This window comes from Heterocephalus glaber, unplaced genomic scaffold, assembly GCF_053883595.1.
Source record: "Heterocephalus glaber isolate CG9 unplaced genomic scaffold, H.glaber_assembly_v1.0 deba00001472, whole genome shotgun sequence".
Lineage (NCBI taxonomy): Eukaryota > Metazoa > Chordata > Mammalia > Rodentia > Bathyergidae > Heterocephalus > Heterocephalus glaber.
In genome coordinates this window covers 69,136,501-69,152,135 of record NW_028258315.1, presented here as the reverse complement: position 1 = coordinate 69,152,135, position 15,635 = coordinate 69,136,501, and the positions used below count along the sequence as shown (strand labels likewise).

Sequence of the window (15,635 nt, the reverse complement as noted above, 5' to 3'; positions counted from 1 at the left end):
TTTCAGCCCACTTTACCTCCCTGCAGCCAAAAGGCAACACAGCATGCAGAAAGAGGCACACCCCAGCAGAAATGGGGTGCAATCTTGATGCTGCCACCTGCCAGCTGGGCGACTTTGGCCAAGCTACTTAACCTTTTCAAGGTTCTTCATTTTAAAAGACAGTGTGGTTGGAAGAACCACACCGCATTTGCAGGGAACCCAGGACAGAGTTAATATACGGCAGGCATTCAAAAATGGAAATGCAATAGCCAGGAATGGTGGCATGTGCCTGCAGCCCCAGCTATTTGGGAGACTGAGGCAGCAGAATGGTCTGAACCCAGGATTTGGGGCCCGCCTGGGCAACACAGACAATGCTCATCTCTTAAAAAAAAAAAAAAACTAATGCCTTCCAAAAATGGAATTTAGGTAAAATCACCATCTGCAGCACTGCACCTTCCAGTAATAGCCCAAGGAAGCCCATTTCTGCGTCATACCTGTCACCTACATAACAAAGATAGAAACCTTCTTGACCATGCACACTCAACTCCAGTTACCTGCACGGTTATAATTGGCCCTCCATTTTCATAGAGAAGAGGCTTCATCTTGGGCAGAAGGATTCCCAGCCACTTATCCACAGCGGCAAGGTAATCTGGAAAATAAGCCAGGTTTTACATCATGAAACATCATCACACACCATTTAGTACATAGAGACACCAGTGGAGTCTTATTATACAAAAGCTGCCAGCACTCAACTGTCTTCTACAATGGGGCAGCTATACATAAGAAAATTTGGCTTGGCGTTGTGGTGAACACCTGTAATCTCAGCACTCTGGAAGGCTGAGGCAAAAGAATCACAAGTTTGAGCCCAGCCCAGACAACTTTGCAACTTAGCAAGAGCCAGTCTCAAAATAAAAAATAAAATAGGCCTGGGAATGTAGCTCAGTGAGAAATCCCTGAGTTTAGTCCCCAGTACTAAAGGGGAAAAAAAGTCTGATAAATATTGCCCTGCAGGCTAGGGTCTCCTCAGCTGAGCTTCTCAGTGGGCAAGGCACAATACTGCTGGCATCTGTCCTTGGCATGGACACAAAGCCAGGTGCTCAGGACACAGACAGGCAATGTTTACTGAACAAGAAGGGAGACCGAATGCTATGTTGTCCTCTCAAACAAAATAAGTCACTTTTTCTTCTAAAAGTAAATCCTCATAAATTATATGTTTATATTATCAAAAATGGGTAAGAAAAGTACATGCTTCATAAAGTTGCCACGAGAATTAATGAGAATACAGGCGAAAACAACAATAATATACAAATGTTAAACAATACATATTAATACACTAATGCTAAACAAAGAGTGATCAGTAAGAGGAAAATACACATATAATCATCAGCTTTTTACAAGCCAAACTTAATCTGTGTTAGCTGCTGCTGTTAAGAACCTCTGTCAACCACCTCCACCTCCACTGTCTCCACCATCCCCAAGAAATTAGTCTTCAGGAAATAGAAATTCAGCTAAAGGAGATCTTCTGAGTGTTCAAGGCTTATAGCTAAAATAATCTCTCCTGGTTTAAAAGACACAGAAGAACAGTATCATTGAAGTATCACTCTGTAAGGGTAGATAAAGAAACAGAAGACACTGTAACTATCACACAACCCAGTGCCACCTCTGCAGGAACTAAGTCTGCCATTTTGATGACCAGATACAATCACTGGCTGTGTAACACACTAACCATGCAGAAAAGAAAGCAGGCATTGAAGTTAGTTGGTCAACCACAATCAAGGTTCAATGCCAAACCAGAGAGTTACCAGTTTATCGGCAAGATCTGGTCAAGTAGTTCAAGAAAACCTATTTCCTATGTGCTCAATATCTGGTATAATGTCATGAATGGTAATTAACACTCAAACTTTCACTAACTTTCAGAAGTACTTGTGCACAAGTATCTCAGTCTTCAAAATACCTGACCCTTTTAATATAAATACTCTTTTATAAAGTCTCTCAAGACATCTCTAACAACTTACCTGGGTCAGAAGAGCGAAGAACAATAGATTGTTTCTCTAATAACCAAGCAGGTAATCCCCCCTAGGACAAGGGGAAAAAGGGGGAGAAATTATAATGTCCATTTCATGAAGGAGTTTAGAGGAGACAGCGATTACTGTTAGTGGTGATGGAAAAGCAGAAAAGCTTCAGGAGAAGCGGCACTTAAGCTGGGTTTCTGGTTAGTAACTTTTAGGGAAATTGGAATGTAGTAAAATTAAGATCATTCTGTTAATGCAATGTTTTGAAATCAAGATCCTTTTCATACACATTATTCCATTTAATTTCACAACAACTCTATGAGGTGGACAGAGCAGACACCAGCAGTTGCATGTGAGTCAGGGAAACTGAGTTTGGTGGGTGACTACAAGAGGAGAGTCCATGCCATGGCACGGCTGTTCCTCCCTGCTTGGCCACCTTGCTAAGTAACAGATACCTGAGCTGGGTGTGGCCACAGGCCAGGTCAGCAAGATTGAGTGTTAAACAGCTTTAACTCACTTTGCCCCAGACCCTGCGCTGCCAGCCCAGCCCTGCTCATGCTCGCCAGGCAGGCAGAGCCTGGTGGAGCCACACTCACCATGTCCCACTCGGCACAGATGTAGGGTCCAGGCCTCAGGATGACCAGCAGTCCCAGCTTATGAGCAAGCAGCAGGAAATACTCCACATCACGGTCCTCAGAAAACTCATAGTGTCCTGGTTGGGGCTCATGGAAGTTCCAGGGCACATACCTGCCAAGACACACAGAGGCCATTCCTGGACACTGGCAGAGTGGGGAAGCAGGAGAGGTGGGAGGAAGGGGCCTTCTTGGGACTATAGCTCACCCATGGACAAGAGGGTGAAGAAGAGTTGGGAGGGCATTAAGAAAAGTTATCCAGAACTTGGAAATAAAGCAAAAAGATGACTACAGTTCTTTCACTGCTTCGACCTGGAATGTCCCCCTAAATTCTCCTGTGTATGGATGGCAGTCGGATCGTGGGCATGGGTGCTACAGCTAACAGTGCTGTTAGGAGTCAGGCCTGGTTTCATCAAAAGAGGTGGTCACTAGAGTGTGAGCTGGAACGGTGGCTCTCTTTCCTAGCTCCTCCCTTTTCTCTGCTTCCTAGCCACCATGATGTGAGCAGCTTCCCTCCGCTGTGCCCCTTGGCCATCCTGTTCTGCCTCAAAGCTGGTCAGCCATGGACTAAACTGTGACCCAAAATAAACCTCTCCTCCTTTAGGTTGTGGGGATTGGATATTTTGTCCCAGTGATAAGAATTTCCTCTCCCTGTTACACTGGAGATTTTCCACAAGGCTTCATCCTTCTCTGGGGAAAGTATTTTGTTTAACTATTTATATTGCTTACAGGAAAGACTTGTTTTAGGGGTTTTTTTTGAGACAGGGTCTCACTATGTAGATCAGGCTGGCCTTGAACTCATGATGCAGCCCAGGCTGGCTTCAAATTCGCAGTAATCCTCCTGCCTCTACCTCCTGAGTGCTGGGATTAACGGCACACACTGTCATGCCTGCCTGGAAAGATTTTAAAGTTACAGATTAATTTGTAGATTTTTTTTCGCCAGTACAAATATGAATACAAATGATTGTTGTCATATAGAGACAATAACTCCAGAAGTTACTGATTGCCCTTTATGATACTGACCAGTTTTACTTCTCAAGACAAATTTATTTCAACATGGCTTTCTTGTGTAACTATAAACCTCTCTTCCTTAAATTCTCTTGAGGGCCGGGGATTTAGCTCAGTGATTCTGGCGCCTGCCATGCAAGTGCAAGGTCCCAAGTTCAATCCCTGATACCTAAAAACAAAACAACAACAAATTGTCTTTTGATTCAGCTTTAGCATCTGGCTAGTTCCCTAGTCATGAGTTAACTAATTTGTTTTTGTCTTTGAACCCTGGGCCTTGTTAAGCAAGTGATCTACCTCTGAGCAACAGCCTCGCCATAAGGTAAGTACGTTTTTGACACATGTTCACTATTTGAAAATCATGTTTTTATCTTTTCATAGTCATACTTTGTGTAAAGAACCAGGATAGGTGGTGCATACCTGCAATCCCAGCACTCAAGAGGCTGAGGCAGGAAGACTACTGCAAGTTCGAGCCCAGCCTGGACTACATAATGAATTCAAGGACAGCCTGAACTGCAGAGTAAGACCTTGTCTCAGGAAACAAACAAACAAACAAACAAACAATAATAAAAATACCCAGTCTGTGGAAAGTAAAGGAAAGCAGCTCATACATGCAGATCTCCCAGAGGAATTCTGAACTGCCTGCAGAGCTGAAAACTCAGGACCCAGAGCCATTCCCCTCTGGTGGCTCCTGGGAAGAGGCCCTTCTTTGTGGGTTTTTTTTTTTGTACCAGGGATCGAACTTAGGACTTTGTGCTATGCGAGGCAGGCGTCGGCACCACTGAGCTAAATCCCTGGTTCCCCCTTTGTGTTTTGACAGCAGGTATCCAAGCAAACCAACCTTTACTAGGACACTTATAAGTTTATGGCCCACAAAGAAAGCCGGTTCCCATTTAACACTTAACTTTAAAAAGAAAAATATATTCTCTCTGCCAGGCATAGTGGCCCACTCCTATAATCCCAGCTACTCAGGAGGCTGAGGCAGGATGATTTCAAGTTCAAGGCCAGCTTGGCAATTTAGCAATAGCTTGTCTCAAAATAAAATTTAAAAGGGTTAGGATGTAACTTAGGGGTACAGCGCTTGCCTAGCATGCATGAAGCCCTAGGTTCAATTCCCATTACCTCAAAAGAGAGAGAAATACAAGTCAGAAAATTTATTGAGGGGGGAGATGTAGCTCAGCAGCACAGTGCTTACTTGGTAAGCAGGAGGCTCTGTGTTCGATTCCCAGTACCCCCCCCCAAAAATTATTGAAATTTATTTTTTGTGGTAGGGAGTCATCCCAGGGCCTTATGCATGCTAAGCATAGACTTTACGTCTAAGTTACACCTCCCGTCTTCTTATTAAAACAAGTTTTACAGAGGGCCGGGCATTTAGCTCAGTGGTGTTGCCATCCGCCTCAAAAGTACAAGGTCTGGAGTTCGATCCATGGTACCAAAGGAAAAAAAAAACAAGCTTTACAGAGATTGGAAGAAAGAAAAAAATTTTTTTCAACATAATACAACTTTAAATACAATAAATAAACCAGAATTACACAAACACATTCTTATATAAAATTATACATGCCAGGCTGGGGATTTAGCTCAGTGGTTCCACTGCCTGCCTCGAAAGCACAAGGATCTGAGTTCAATCCCCGGTGCCAAAAATAAATAAATAAATAAATTTATATTTGCCTATGTGAGGCCTAGGAAAAATGAAAATATCTTGTTAAAATAGTTAGAAGTATACTTTTCCCCCCGTGGCGCTGAGGATTGAACCCAGAGCTTCTCATATGCTAGGCAAGTGTTCTATCACTGAGGTACCTCCTCAGCACCACAAGTATACTTATTTTTTGAAAAATAAACTTTGCCAGGTGTGGTGGTGCATACTGTGGCAGGTGGCGGAACCACTGAGCTAAATCCCCAGCCCAAATGTTGGTGTTCTTTTTTTCTTCTTTTTTTTTTTTGTACCGGGAATCGAACTCAGGTCCTCGTGCTTGCGCAGCAGGCAGCGAAACCACTGAGCTAAATCCCCGGCCCGTGGTGGTGCATATTGTAATTCTAATTATTCAGGAGGCTGAGCCAGGAGAGTCAAAAGTTACAGTCTAGGCTGGGGATTTAGCTCAGTGGTTCCAATGCCTGCCTCGTAGATACAAGGTCCCAAGTTTGATCCCTGGTACCAAAAAAAAAAAGTTACAGTCTAACACGTGTAAATACCGAATAGTTTCTCTGGTGTGAAAAACTAAAAGTGTAAATAAGGATCAAAATGTATAACTGATACTATGAAATAGGAAGAAAAGGTCTAAAGGAGTAAGGGAAGTGGGAGGGGTAGGGAAAAGAAAAAATATGAGAAAAGGAAAAATGGAAACAAAGTCTTTGCAAATAGGGAGGGGTGGAGGGGGTGAAGGGAGAGCAGGGGAATGGGGAAAAAATAAGAACCAAGATACATCATGTAAAGGTACAAGATCCCAACAATGAATGTAACTGTATTGTATACCTAAAATGTACCAATAAACTTACTGGAAAAAAAAAGTTACAGTCTAGGCTGGGCAATTCAGGGTGATCATGTCTCACAAAAAGAGGGGCTGAGGATGCAGCTCAGTAGTATAGCACTCTTGTGTTCGATAACCAGCACGGGGCAGAGGGTAGGAAACCCTCCAACCCCTATACAAAAGATTTTGTCAGCAATAGCATAGCAGGAAGTAAAATGACCCAAGCTCTTACCAGCTCCCCATCTACCTATTGCATGGGATACAAATTTAAATATGAGGCCACCTATTCCTATCACAGTTTCCTTGATGACCTCTCTTATGTTTTTTATTTCTTCCATAATCCCATGACTTCAGGGTTCCTTGGAACAGACAACCTTGGTCTATCACAACTGTGTGAGGAAATTAGTAACAGGTGACACTGGGTTCACTTTGCCAGTGACCTTAGAACAAGAATAATGAATGGGACTCTCCCCAACTATCTTCTAAACTGACTAAAGATTTTCTCGTCCTTTATCTTTAAAAGGTTATCAGCAATCCACATCAGCACTGCAAAAACCAGAGTGGCCAGTCATACCAAACTTCTTCCCAGTTAGTCACTGTGCAACAGCAGGAGAGGGGGAGAAATAAGTAGGGGGAAATTCTATAGCCTGGGCCTGTCTAATTACCCCAGCAGAACCAAGCTAACAAATAGCTTCAGGAATCTACCTAAGCACAAGGCTTGCTCCCCTAGGAGCTAAGAGAAGCTATGGGTACCTACAATAACCTTATGTTCAAATCCTAGCTGGGCCTCTGACCAAAGATACACCCTTGGGCAAACTTCAGTTTCACTGGCTATAAATGGGAATGGAAATGCCCACCTTAGAGAGATGGAATCATTGGTGTAAAGCGCCCCACAACTGCTAAGTGCTTATCATCATTGCCTTTGCCTTTTGAAGCTGATATTTATTTTATGATCTCTGGTGATAAAGTGCAGGTCTGGAAGAAGTAGTTAATTTTTTGAAGAGGGGCCAGTCAAGCTCATGACAAGCCCTCCCAGGAGACCACACTGGACTATGTCCCATTTCTGACTAAGGAAGCAGCTGCTCTGAGAAGTGCAGCTGCAACTCCTCCAGGTGTGGGGGTTCAGGCCCAGGTGAGAGTCAGCTGGCCTTCTACTTACGTCTGGATGGCGTTCAGCCCGGCCATCTTCATCTTCAGCAGCCGGTCTGCCCAGTAGAAGCGGGGCACCCGGGAGTAGTGAATGCTTCCTGAGATGTAGCGGAATGGCTGGCCATCCTTGAGGAAGCAGTCCCTGTTGTAGTCGATCTCAAACATCCTCTGGGAGGCATTCTACAGACCAAAGAGAGGATCCCATGAGCACTTCCACCTTCTCCATTTCAGAAGCAGATCCTGCAACAATGGCAGGATAATAATAATAATAATAATAATAATAGTAATAATAACAGTGGCAACATAATGTGATGACAGGGTTAACACTTGGTTTCTGGGCTGTCAGACCACTGCTACACCAGGGACACGGTGTGCACCCAGGTCACGGCATAGGAGAGAATCCGGGAGGATATCACAGGGCTTAGCTCCCAGAGGCCACCACCAGCTAGCCACACAGAGGCTGAAACTATATCCCAGTGTACTGTTCATGGTGCTCGGGAATACAACGCACATTCCACCTACAACTATCCAGGGTGCAGGACGAAGGGAACTTTAGGCAACATTTCAAATTATAGGCCACAATTCCATTTGTGACTGATGAACTCAACTGGGTGGCAATCAGCACCTTTTTAAAACAAAAGAACAGAAAATATCAGAGCATACTGCCCATAGCAAAGTATTACTTTATGAAACTTTTGTCATATGTGCTGTACTTGTGTGTAGAGTTATGTGTGTATGCACCTCTCCCCTGGGTTGCAATGTAAGATGTGTTTCTAGTAGTAAAAATTTTGAGAAACACCTCTTTGGGGTCACTTTAGGAGGTAAAATGCTAGGATTAGAAAGGGAAGACCTCAAAGAGGGGCTGACTTTTAGGCAAAGTAGAACACTGCACTCTGGTGGATGGAAAAAGGCAGCAAGAGGTCCTCACACATCCAGGGTTACAAAAACCATCTACCTAGTGTCCTCCATTATTGGTAAGATTCCTTGTGAATCTCTAGGCTTTCAAAGCTCACAAGGTCAGTTGTAGTCCCAGCAGTATCACAGTCCATGGTGGCTCTGGGGTTGCCCTTGAAGCCACAGCTGGAAGCAACTGTGACAGCCTAGCCCCTAGATCACATATAGCCTGAAATCCAGCTGGGAAATTGTGATCAAACAACTCAGAGCAGAATGCACAGAGGCAAATGACAGCTTCCCTGTATGTGAATCACACCTCAATAAAGGTAACCCAAAACACACAAATAAGAATCTTTGTTTAAAAGGTATCAATTTCATGTCACTATTCTTCTTATAAATAAGGCTTTAATTTTCAGTCAAAGGTAAAGAGTCTCCTAAAGAAATTCACAAAATTTTTTATTTTATTTTATTTTTTTTGTACCAGGGATCAAACTCAGGACCTTGTGCTTTCGAGGCAGGCACAGTGCCACTGAGCTAAATCCCTGGCCCTAAAAATTATTTCTTATACGAGGTGTGCCAATAGATGCTTTCGAAGGCATGCTCATAGTGTGTGCTGGACTAAGTGTTATGGCTTGTATCTAGATGTCCCCCCAAAGCTTCATGTGGTCCTACGTGGGGCTGGGATCAAGGACATGAGGATGGGACTGATTCACAGTGCAATGCTAGATTTAAGGGTGTGAGTACTACCCAGTCTACGGGCAGGCAGCCTGGATAAAATACAAGAGACAGAAAGAGGGCCATTGCTTGTTGCTAGCTTGCTGCCTTCTGCCTTCTATGAGCTGTTTCTTCTCTGTGATGCCCCGTGCCATATCACCCTGCCTTGGAGCCAGCTAACTATGAACTGAAACCTCTAAAGACTATGAGCTAAATAAAGCTTTCCTCCTTTAACTTCGAGTGTCAGGTATTTTGTCTCAACAATGAGAAAAGTAACTAAGACAGTATTGAATAAGGGTTTCCCACAACTTTCACGAGTTCAAAGGTGGCCCATGAGTTGGGGAAATTCTTCCCCAAGGAAGACAGGGAACAAAGCAACTTCAGATGGAACCAGAACAGGGAAGGGCAGTTTGAAGCCCATCTCTCTGGGGGAAGCAGTTCAGAGAGGGAGAGGAGGTTGGTGAGAAACAAAGGCAGACATGCAATCTGGCCTTTGTCCCACAGACAGTGGGGGACCTTCTCTGCCTTCAAATGACCACAAAGTCCAGTCCAAGTATCTCCCTACCATCTGCTTGCAAATCTCACCAAGAGCCTACTATTTGCCTAGTAATCACCGAGGGGAACCGGCAGATACGCCATGACTCCTAGGACACTTCCCTCTAGCACAGCAGAAACCTGAGGGGGTGCACAGTGAGGTCCAGGCAGTAAGACAAGAGTTAGAGCTGATGCCACAGCAGAAACAAATGGCACAGAATCCAGGAGTGGGGGGCGAGGGCAAGTTTTCCAGAGGAAGGAAGAAACACCCCAACTGTGGTTCTCAAGCTCAGCCACATATCAGTAATACCTGCACAAGCTGTTTGTTTGTGGCCAGGGGATTACAATCAGGACCTTCACACTGAGCTACATCCCCAGCCCTTTTTCTTTTCTTTTTTTTTTTTTTCTTTGGTACCGGGGATCAAACTCGGGTCCTTGCGCTTGCGCAGCAGGTGGCAAAACCACTGAGCTAAATCCCCAGCCCCTCTTTTTATTTTCTTATTTGGAGACAGGGTCTTGTAAGTCACTAAGTTGCCCAGACTGGGGTCAAACTTGTGATCCCTCTGCCTCAGTCTCCCACCTCCTGAAGTGCTGGGATTATAAACATAGGTTACCATTCTGGGCAAGGGTTTTTTGTTTGCTTCTGTGGTACTAAGAATTGAACACAGGACCTTGTACATTTGCTTTACCACTGAGCTACATCCCTAGCACATTTTTATTTTGGGACAAGACCTCACTAAGTTGCCCAGACTGGCCTCAAATTTGGGATTATCTTGCCTCAGCCTCCTCAGTAGCTAGGATTACAGGTATGCACCACTGCACCTGACCTGTACAAGCTTTTATTTTTTTATTTTTGGTACTGGGAATTGAACTCAGGGTCTCACACTTCCCAGGCAGGTGCTGTGCCACTGAGCTACATTCCCAGCCCTGTACAAGGTTTTAAAAACAGCATTCAGGTCTCACCTCCAGACATCCAGGTTTTAATTGATCCTGGGTGGCGACTGGGCATTGGTATTTCTTATAGCAATGTGCATCCAGCGTTGAAAAGCACTGACCTAAGCAAAGCCCTAGGATGAGGAGAGTCAGCCACGGCAGATGGTGCCACAGATGGAGAAAACTATGTGTGTGACAACGGCAAGAGTGAGGGCAGGACTGCGAGAAGGAGCCACAGGTCCGACATTTGGTAAGATGTGGCAGCTCTGGAGCAGAGGCAATGGGCAGGGATGGAGGGAGGTGGGCCCTCAAGTCCAGGTTCAAGGGACTAGAATTTATGCCAATAACACGAATAACAACTTCAATGAAAAGAGTGACAGGATCAGGTATGTGTGTTCAAATTTTGGCTAGCTGACCTTTTCCTGGATGACTAAAAAGGAAGCAGATCCGTGGACCGTGGTAGTGACAGTGAGGGGGGCAGAGGGCAGGTGGCAGAACCCACAGAACTGGGTGGCTGGTGAGATGCAAGACACAGGGGCCTTACCTGCAAAGGCTCCCATGGGCCTCGAGGATAATCTGAGCCGAGGAGGGCACTAACTGACTTACGAGTCATAAACTGAAAAAGAAAAATCACTGTGTTGGGAGCCAGGGATGTAGCCCTGGGTTTGATCCCCAGTACCACATTTAAAAAAAAAAAAAAAAAAAGGGCCAGGGATTTAGCTCAGTTGTTCCACTGCCTGCTTCACAAGAGCAAGATCCTGAGTTCAATCCCCGGTACCAAAAAAAAAAGGTGGCACATACTTCCAATTCCTGCACTCAGGAGGCTAAGGCAGGAGGATCTCAAATTCAAGGCCAAACCTAGATCACATAGTGAATTCACGGCCCACCTGAACTATATTCAAGACCCTGCCTTTGGAGGGAGAAAGGACGATGTCTACATATTGACACCTATGAGTTTATAACAATACCTAGAGGGAAAAATTCATTAGTCACATTTGGGGATTGCGAAAGTACCAATTCACTATTCTGCAAAATGATAAATACAGAGAAATAGCCAAGCGGTTTACTTCCATTTCACATAAAACCTTTATTTCAGCATAACCAAAAAGTTCACAGTGCAAAATTCTTCACAAAATTCCATTTAATAAATGCAGAATAAAGCAATATTTAAAATGTCCCTTTCTAATACAATAAAATGAATTTAAGCTGTAATTATCAACAGATACTAAAACCATTAGAAAGACTAACGGAAAGTTTACACAAAGATGGGACTGGGCAGATTCCACAAGATGCCTGTTGAGCTTCAGCTTGACCCGACTGATTGCAGACACCTTGAGTCCTAACCATCATGATTGCCACTTAGTAACCATAGTCAGTTTTCCTCCAAAATTCTCCTAGCAAACTATAAACAGACAAAAGCATTAAGAGTGGTACATGGAGCTTCAGGACACCTGGACCCTGGCACCACGAGTGGGATGAATGGGCCTGACATCTCATATTTGCTTGAGATAAGCCAGGAATATCAGGGCTTGGATGATGTCATTTTTGTCCCAACTCATTTGTATGTGCCTTCCTTCTTCAGGCCCAAATTGTGGGAATCCACTGGTCCTGCTGCTGCCGAGGACAATTTTTGTCAGTAAGTCCCCCCAAAATTGCACTCCGCAATCTTGGATCTGTTTGCTTCTTTCTTCACTCTTATACAATGGGACCAGGTTTTGCCAGAACACCCCCTTGACTCAGTTTCAACTTCAGTATAAATCAGATATTATGTCCCTTATGTTTTGATTCAACATGAAATACATAGTCCCACCTAGGAAGTGGTCCTCATTATGGAACCCAAATCATAATTGAACCTGAATCCAATGATTCCATAGAGCCGGGGTCCCCGACCCCCAGGCCACAGATCAGACAGCACAGCAGTTGAATGGCAGGTGAGCAAGTGAGGTTTTATCTGTATTTATAGCCGGTTCCCATCATTCGCATTGTCTCCTCAGTTCTGCTTCCTGTCAAATCAGCAGTGGCATTAGATTCTCATAGGAGCACAAACCCTACTGTGAACTGCACATGTGCAGGATCTAGGTTGTATGCTCCTTATGAGAATCTAACCCTAAAACCATCCCCCTTCCTGGTCTGTGGAAAAAAACTGTCTTCAATGAAATTGGTCCCTGGTGCCAAAAAGGTTGAGAACCACTGCCATAAAGAAGCAACATGTCAAACCCAAGATATGGGACATTCCAAAAGTCTGATGATATAGTTGCCCCAATAAATTAATAATACTAAAAGGGATTAATAGAAACAAAAGAAAACTTAAGAGGAATAATGACCTAATGTAATGTATGAACCTGGTTTTAATAGTATTAAAAAATTATCATTAATTCTACCACAATTCATATACCAATGGCATGATGTTTACATGAAAGAAAATGTGTTCTCATCAGTTAACGTTGGATATAGAAATATATATAAGGGGAATAATATGACATCCGAGAGTTGTCTAAAAGTACTATAAGCCAAAAAGAAAAAGAGCAAACAAAACAACACAAAAAGACAGCATGTATAGCAAAATGGATAACATTTGAAGTTGATGATAAGGACATGGGTATTCTCTGTCTGATGTTCAGGAAGTTCTATAATAAAAAGTATGTTAAAAAATCCATTTACCCTTCCCCCAGGATTTTCTTCATAATGTACTTACAAATGTACAATTTCTTTTTCTAGTGCAACACTAAATTTACACCAAATTATCCTTCAAAATAAGAAGTCTCCTATGAGAAACAAAAGCATATGTTCTCAAAAAGACATTAAAAATGACCACAGCATTGCTCATAATAGTACAAAATTGGAAACAAATGTCTACAAGCAGAAAAATGTATAGACAAACTACAGTATACACATATGATGGAATACTGCTCAGCAGTAAAACAAGAACAAACCACTGAGATTTGCAGTAATTTTGATAAATACCAAAAATGTTGAGTGAAAGAAACCTTACACAAAAAAGTTCATACTGAATGAACCTATTTATATGACACTTTAGAATGGGCAAACCTAATCTATTATTATGGTTTAGATCTACAATGTCCCCCAAAACTAACTTGAGTGTACTCATAACCCTGGCTCCTTCCTCTGCACCCTTCCACCATGACATTTTTATCTTGGAGCCAACTAACCATGGACTGAATCCTGTGAAAACCATGAGCCAAAATAAATAAACTTCTCCTTTAAGTTGTGGGTATTGAGTATTTTGTCCTGGTGACAGGAAAGTGACTAATACAGAAAGTTGATAACAGAAGTGAGGTCATTCCTATGACTGCACCTATGTGAATTAGAAGTCTTTGGAAATGGTTTGAGGGAGGAGTTTGGAAAGATTTGGAGATGCAGGCTAGAGAAGCCTTAGAATGCTGTAAGCTGGCTTGATAATTGATTCTGGTTGGACCTCAGAAGACCAGAATGCTGACAGGACTGCAGAAAGTAAAAGCCAAGCTGACGAGGTTTCAGTTGAAAAGGATGACTGTATTGGAAATTGGACTAGATACTATGTGTGTTACACTCTGGTTAAAAAAAAAAGCCTACATTTTGCCCATGTTCTCACATTTTTCAGGGAACTAAGATTAAGGGCAGTGGTCTAATCAATCTGGCAGAAATTTCAACACAGCTCAACATTCAGGCTGAGGTATGGGTACTGCTAGCTGTCTTTAGCCAGATTTATTTTGGGAATCAAGGGCAAAAGAAAGAACAGAAAAATTTAAATTTGGGCCTAGAGGGAACCAACCATATGTAAAGTTGGGGCCAAAGGACGTATGGCTGCTGAAGTGATTGGTGCTATTAAAAGGGAACAAAATTCTTTGTACAGAGACAAGAAAAGAGATGCCTTGAGGGCATCTAAGAAATCAGAAAGATCCCACCTACCACAGGCTCAAGGGTGCAAAACTTAAACCTTTCATTTGAGGAGAGTGATGAGATGCCTGCTCAAGAAGTGATTCCTAGGGAACTGGTCCCCTGGGATTCATTTCACTATGCTCATCCATCCCAGCACTCAAGAGGTTGCTGCAGCCATGGTCTAAGGAGGGCTGGCTAGTGCTTGATCTGGCTGCAGACCCTGGTGTCTGGTGCCTTCTGCATGATGCTACTTTTATTGGCATGCAGAATGTAAGAGTTGTGGGGTCACAAAGGTTTTCACTGAGATTTCAAAGGAAGGACTGGCAGGCCAGTCAAATGTCCTGGAGAGGGCAGTGCATGAAGTGTGAGAGTGAAGCTGAAGGTGCAGTGGAGACTCCAGTAAGGTGGAGATTCCAAGAACATGGATGGTCTGAAGTGAAGAAAGCTACAGGCAATGAGTGGAACCAGCCAAAGACAAAGGTCATTTGGGCTGCAACCAACAAGGTCATAGAGGCAGGGGCACCCAAGTCTTTTGGAGCTCACATCTCTCCACAACTTTCCACAGGTCCTGGGTATAGAGTTACTAGATTTAATGTTTGGCTTGCTGAGTTTTGGTCTTGCTGTGGTCTAATTCCTTTCTATTCCACTATTCCTCCCTTTTGGAATGGGAATGTTTACCCTGTGTCATTGTATGTTGGAAGTGTTTAACCTTCATTTTGATTTTTACAGTGACTCCTAGGTAGGAATTTGCCTTGAGTCTCAAAGGAGATTTTGGAGTAGGACTTTTCAGTAATGCTGTTGAGATTTTGGCCACTCTTAGAAATGGACTAAACACATAAATAAGATAGATATGAACCTTTTGGAGGCTAAGGGCAGAATTTATAGTTTAAAATGTCCCCCAAAAGTCTCACGTTCAGAGGTGGGCCTGGTCAGAAGGGGTGGATCACTGGGGCCCTGAATTGGAAAGGTGTATTTTCATTTCCAGCTCCTTCCTTCTCTTTCTGCTTCCTGGCTGCCATAGGGTGAAGAGCTTTCCTCTGCCATACTCTTCTACTATGCTGTTTCTGCCTTGGAGCCAACCAACCATGGACTGAATTCTCTGAAAACTATGAACCAAAATAAATCCCTCTGCAGAGTTGCAGGTGTTGGGTATTTTGTCCCAGCCACTGGAAAGTGACTAAAATATTAATGACGAGAAAAAAAAATCACAATTATTGTTAACTGTTATCTTAGCCCATTTGTGCTGCCAAAACAGAGTAACTGAGATTGGGTAATTTATAAAGAACAAAGAATGGGAAGTCCCCGATCTGAGGGCCTTCACACTAGGTCATCCCTGGCAGAGAAGGGCAAGTGTACACAGCGAGAAGGAAGAGAGAGCAAAAGTGAGAGACAGACACAAAGACAAAGACAGAGACTCATTTTTTTAAATAACAAAA

General features: G+C 43.4%; 1 protein-coding gene across 5 annotated transcripts in view; it reads right to left on the bottom strand.

Moving 5' to 3' along the window:
• Positions 1-15,635, bottom strand: part of Glb1 (galactosidase beta 1) — a 144,389-nt gene that overhangs the window by 104,005 nt on the left and 24,749 nt on the right. For all 5 annotated transcript variants that reach the window (XR_015439519.1, XR_015439520.1, XM_021238708.2 and 2 more), the window contains exons 2-5: positions 7,256-7,425; positions 2,588-2,738; positions 1,995-2,055; positions 534-628 (exon numbers count right to left, since the gene is read on the bottom strand). Coding sequence is in view for 3 of the 5 variants with exons in the window: in XM_021238708.2 (XP_021094367.1) it covers positions 534-628; positions 1,995-2,055; positions 2,588-2,738; positions 7,256-7,425 (477 nt within the window). In the remaining 2 variants the exon portion in view is untranslated. The remainder of the gene's footprint in view (positions 1-533; positions 629-1,994; positions 2,056-2,587; positions 2,739-7,255; positions 7,426-15,635) is intronic.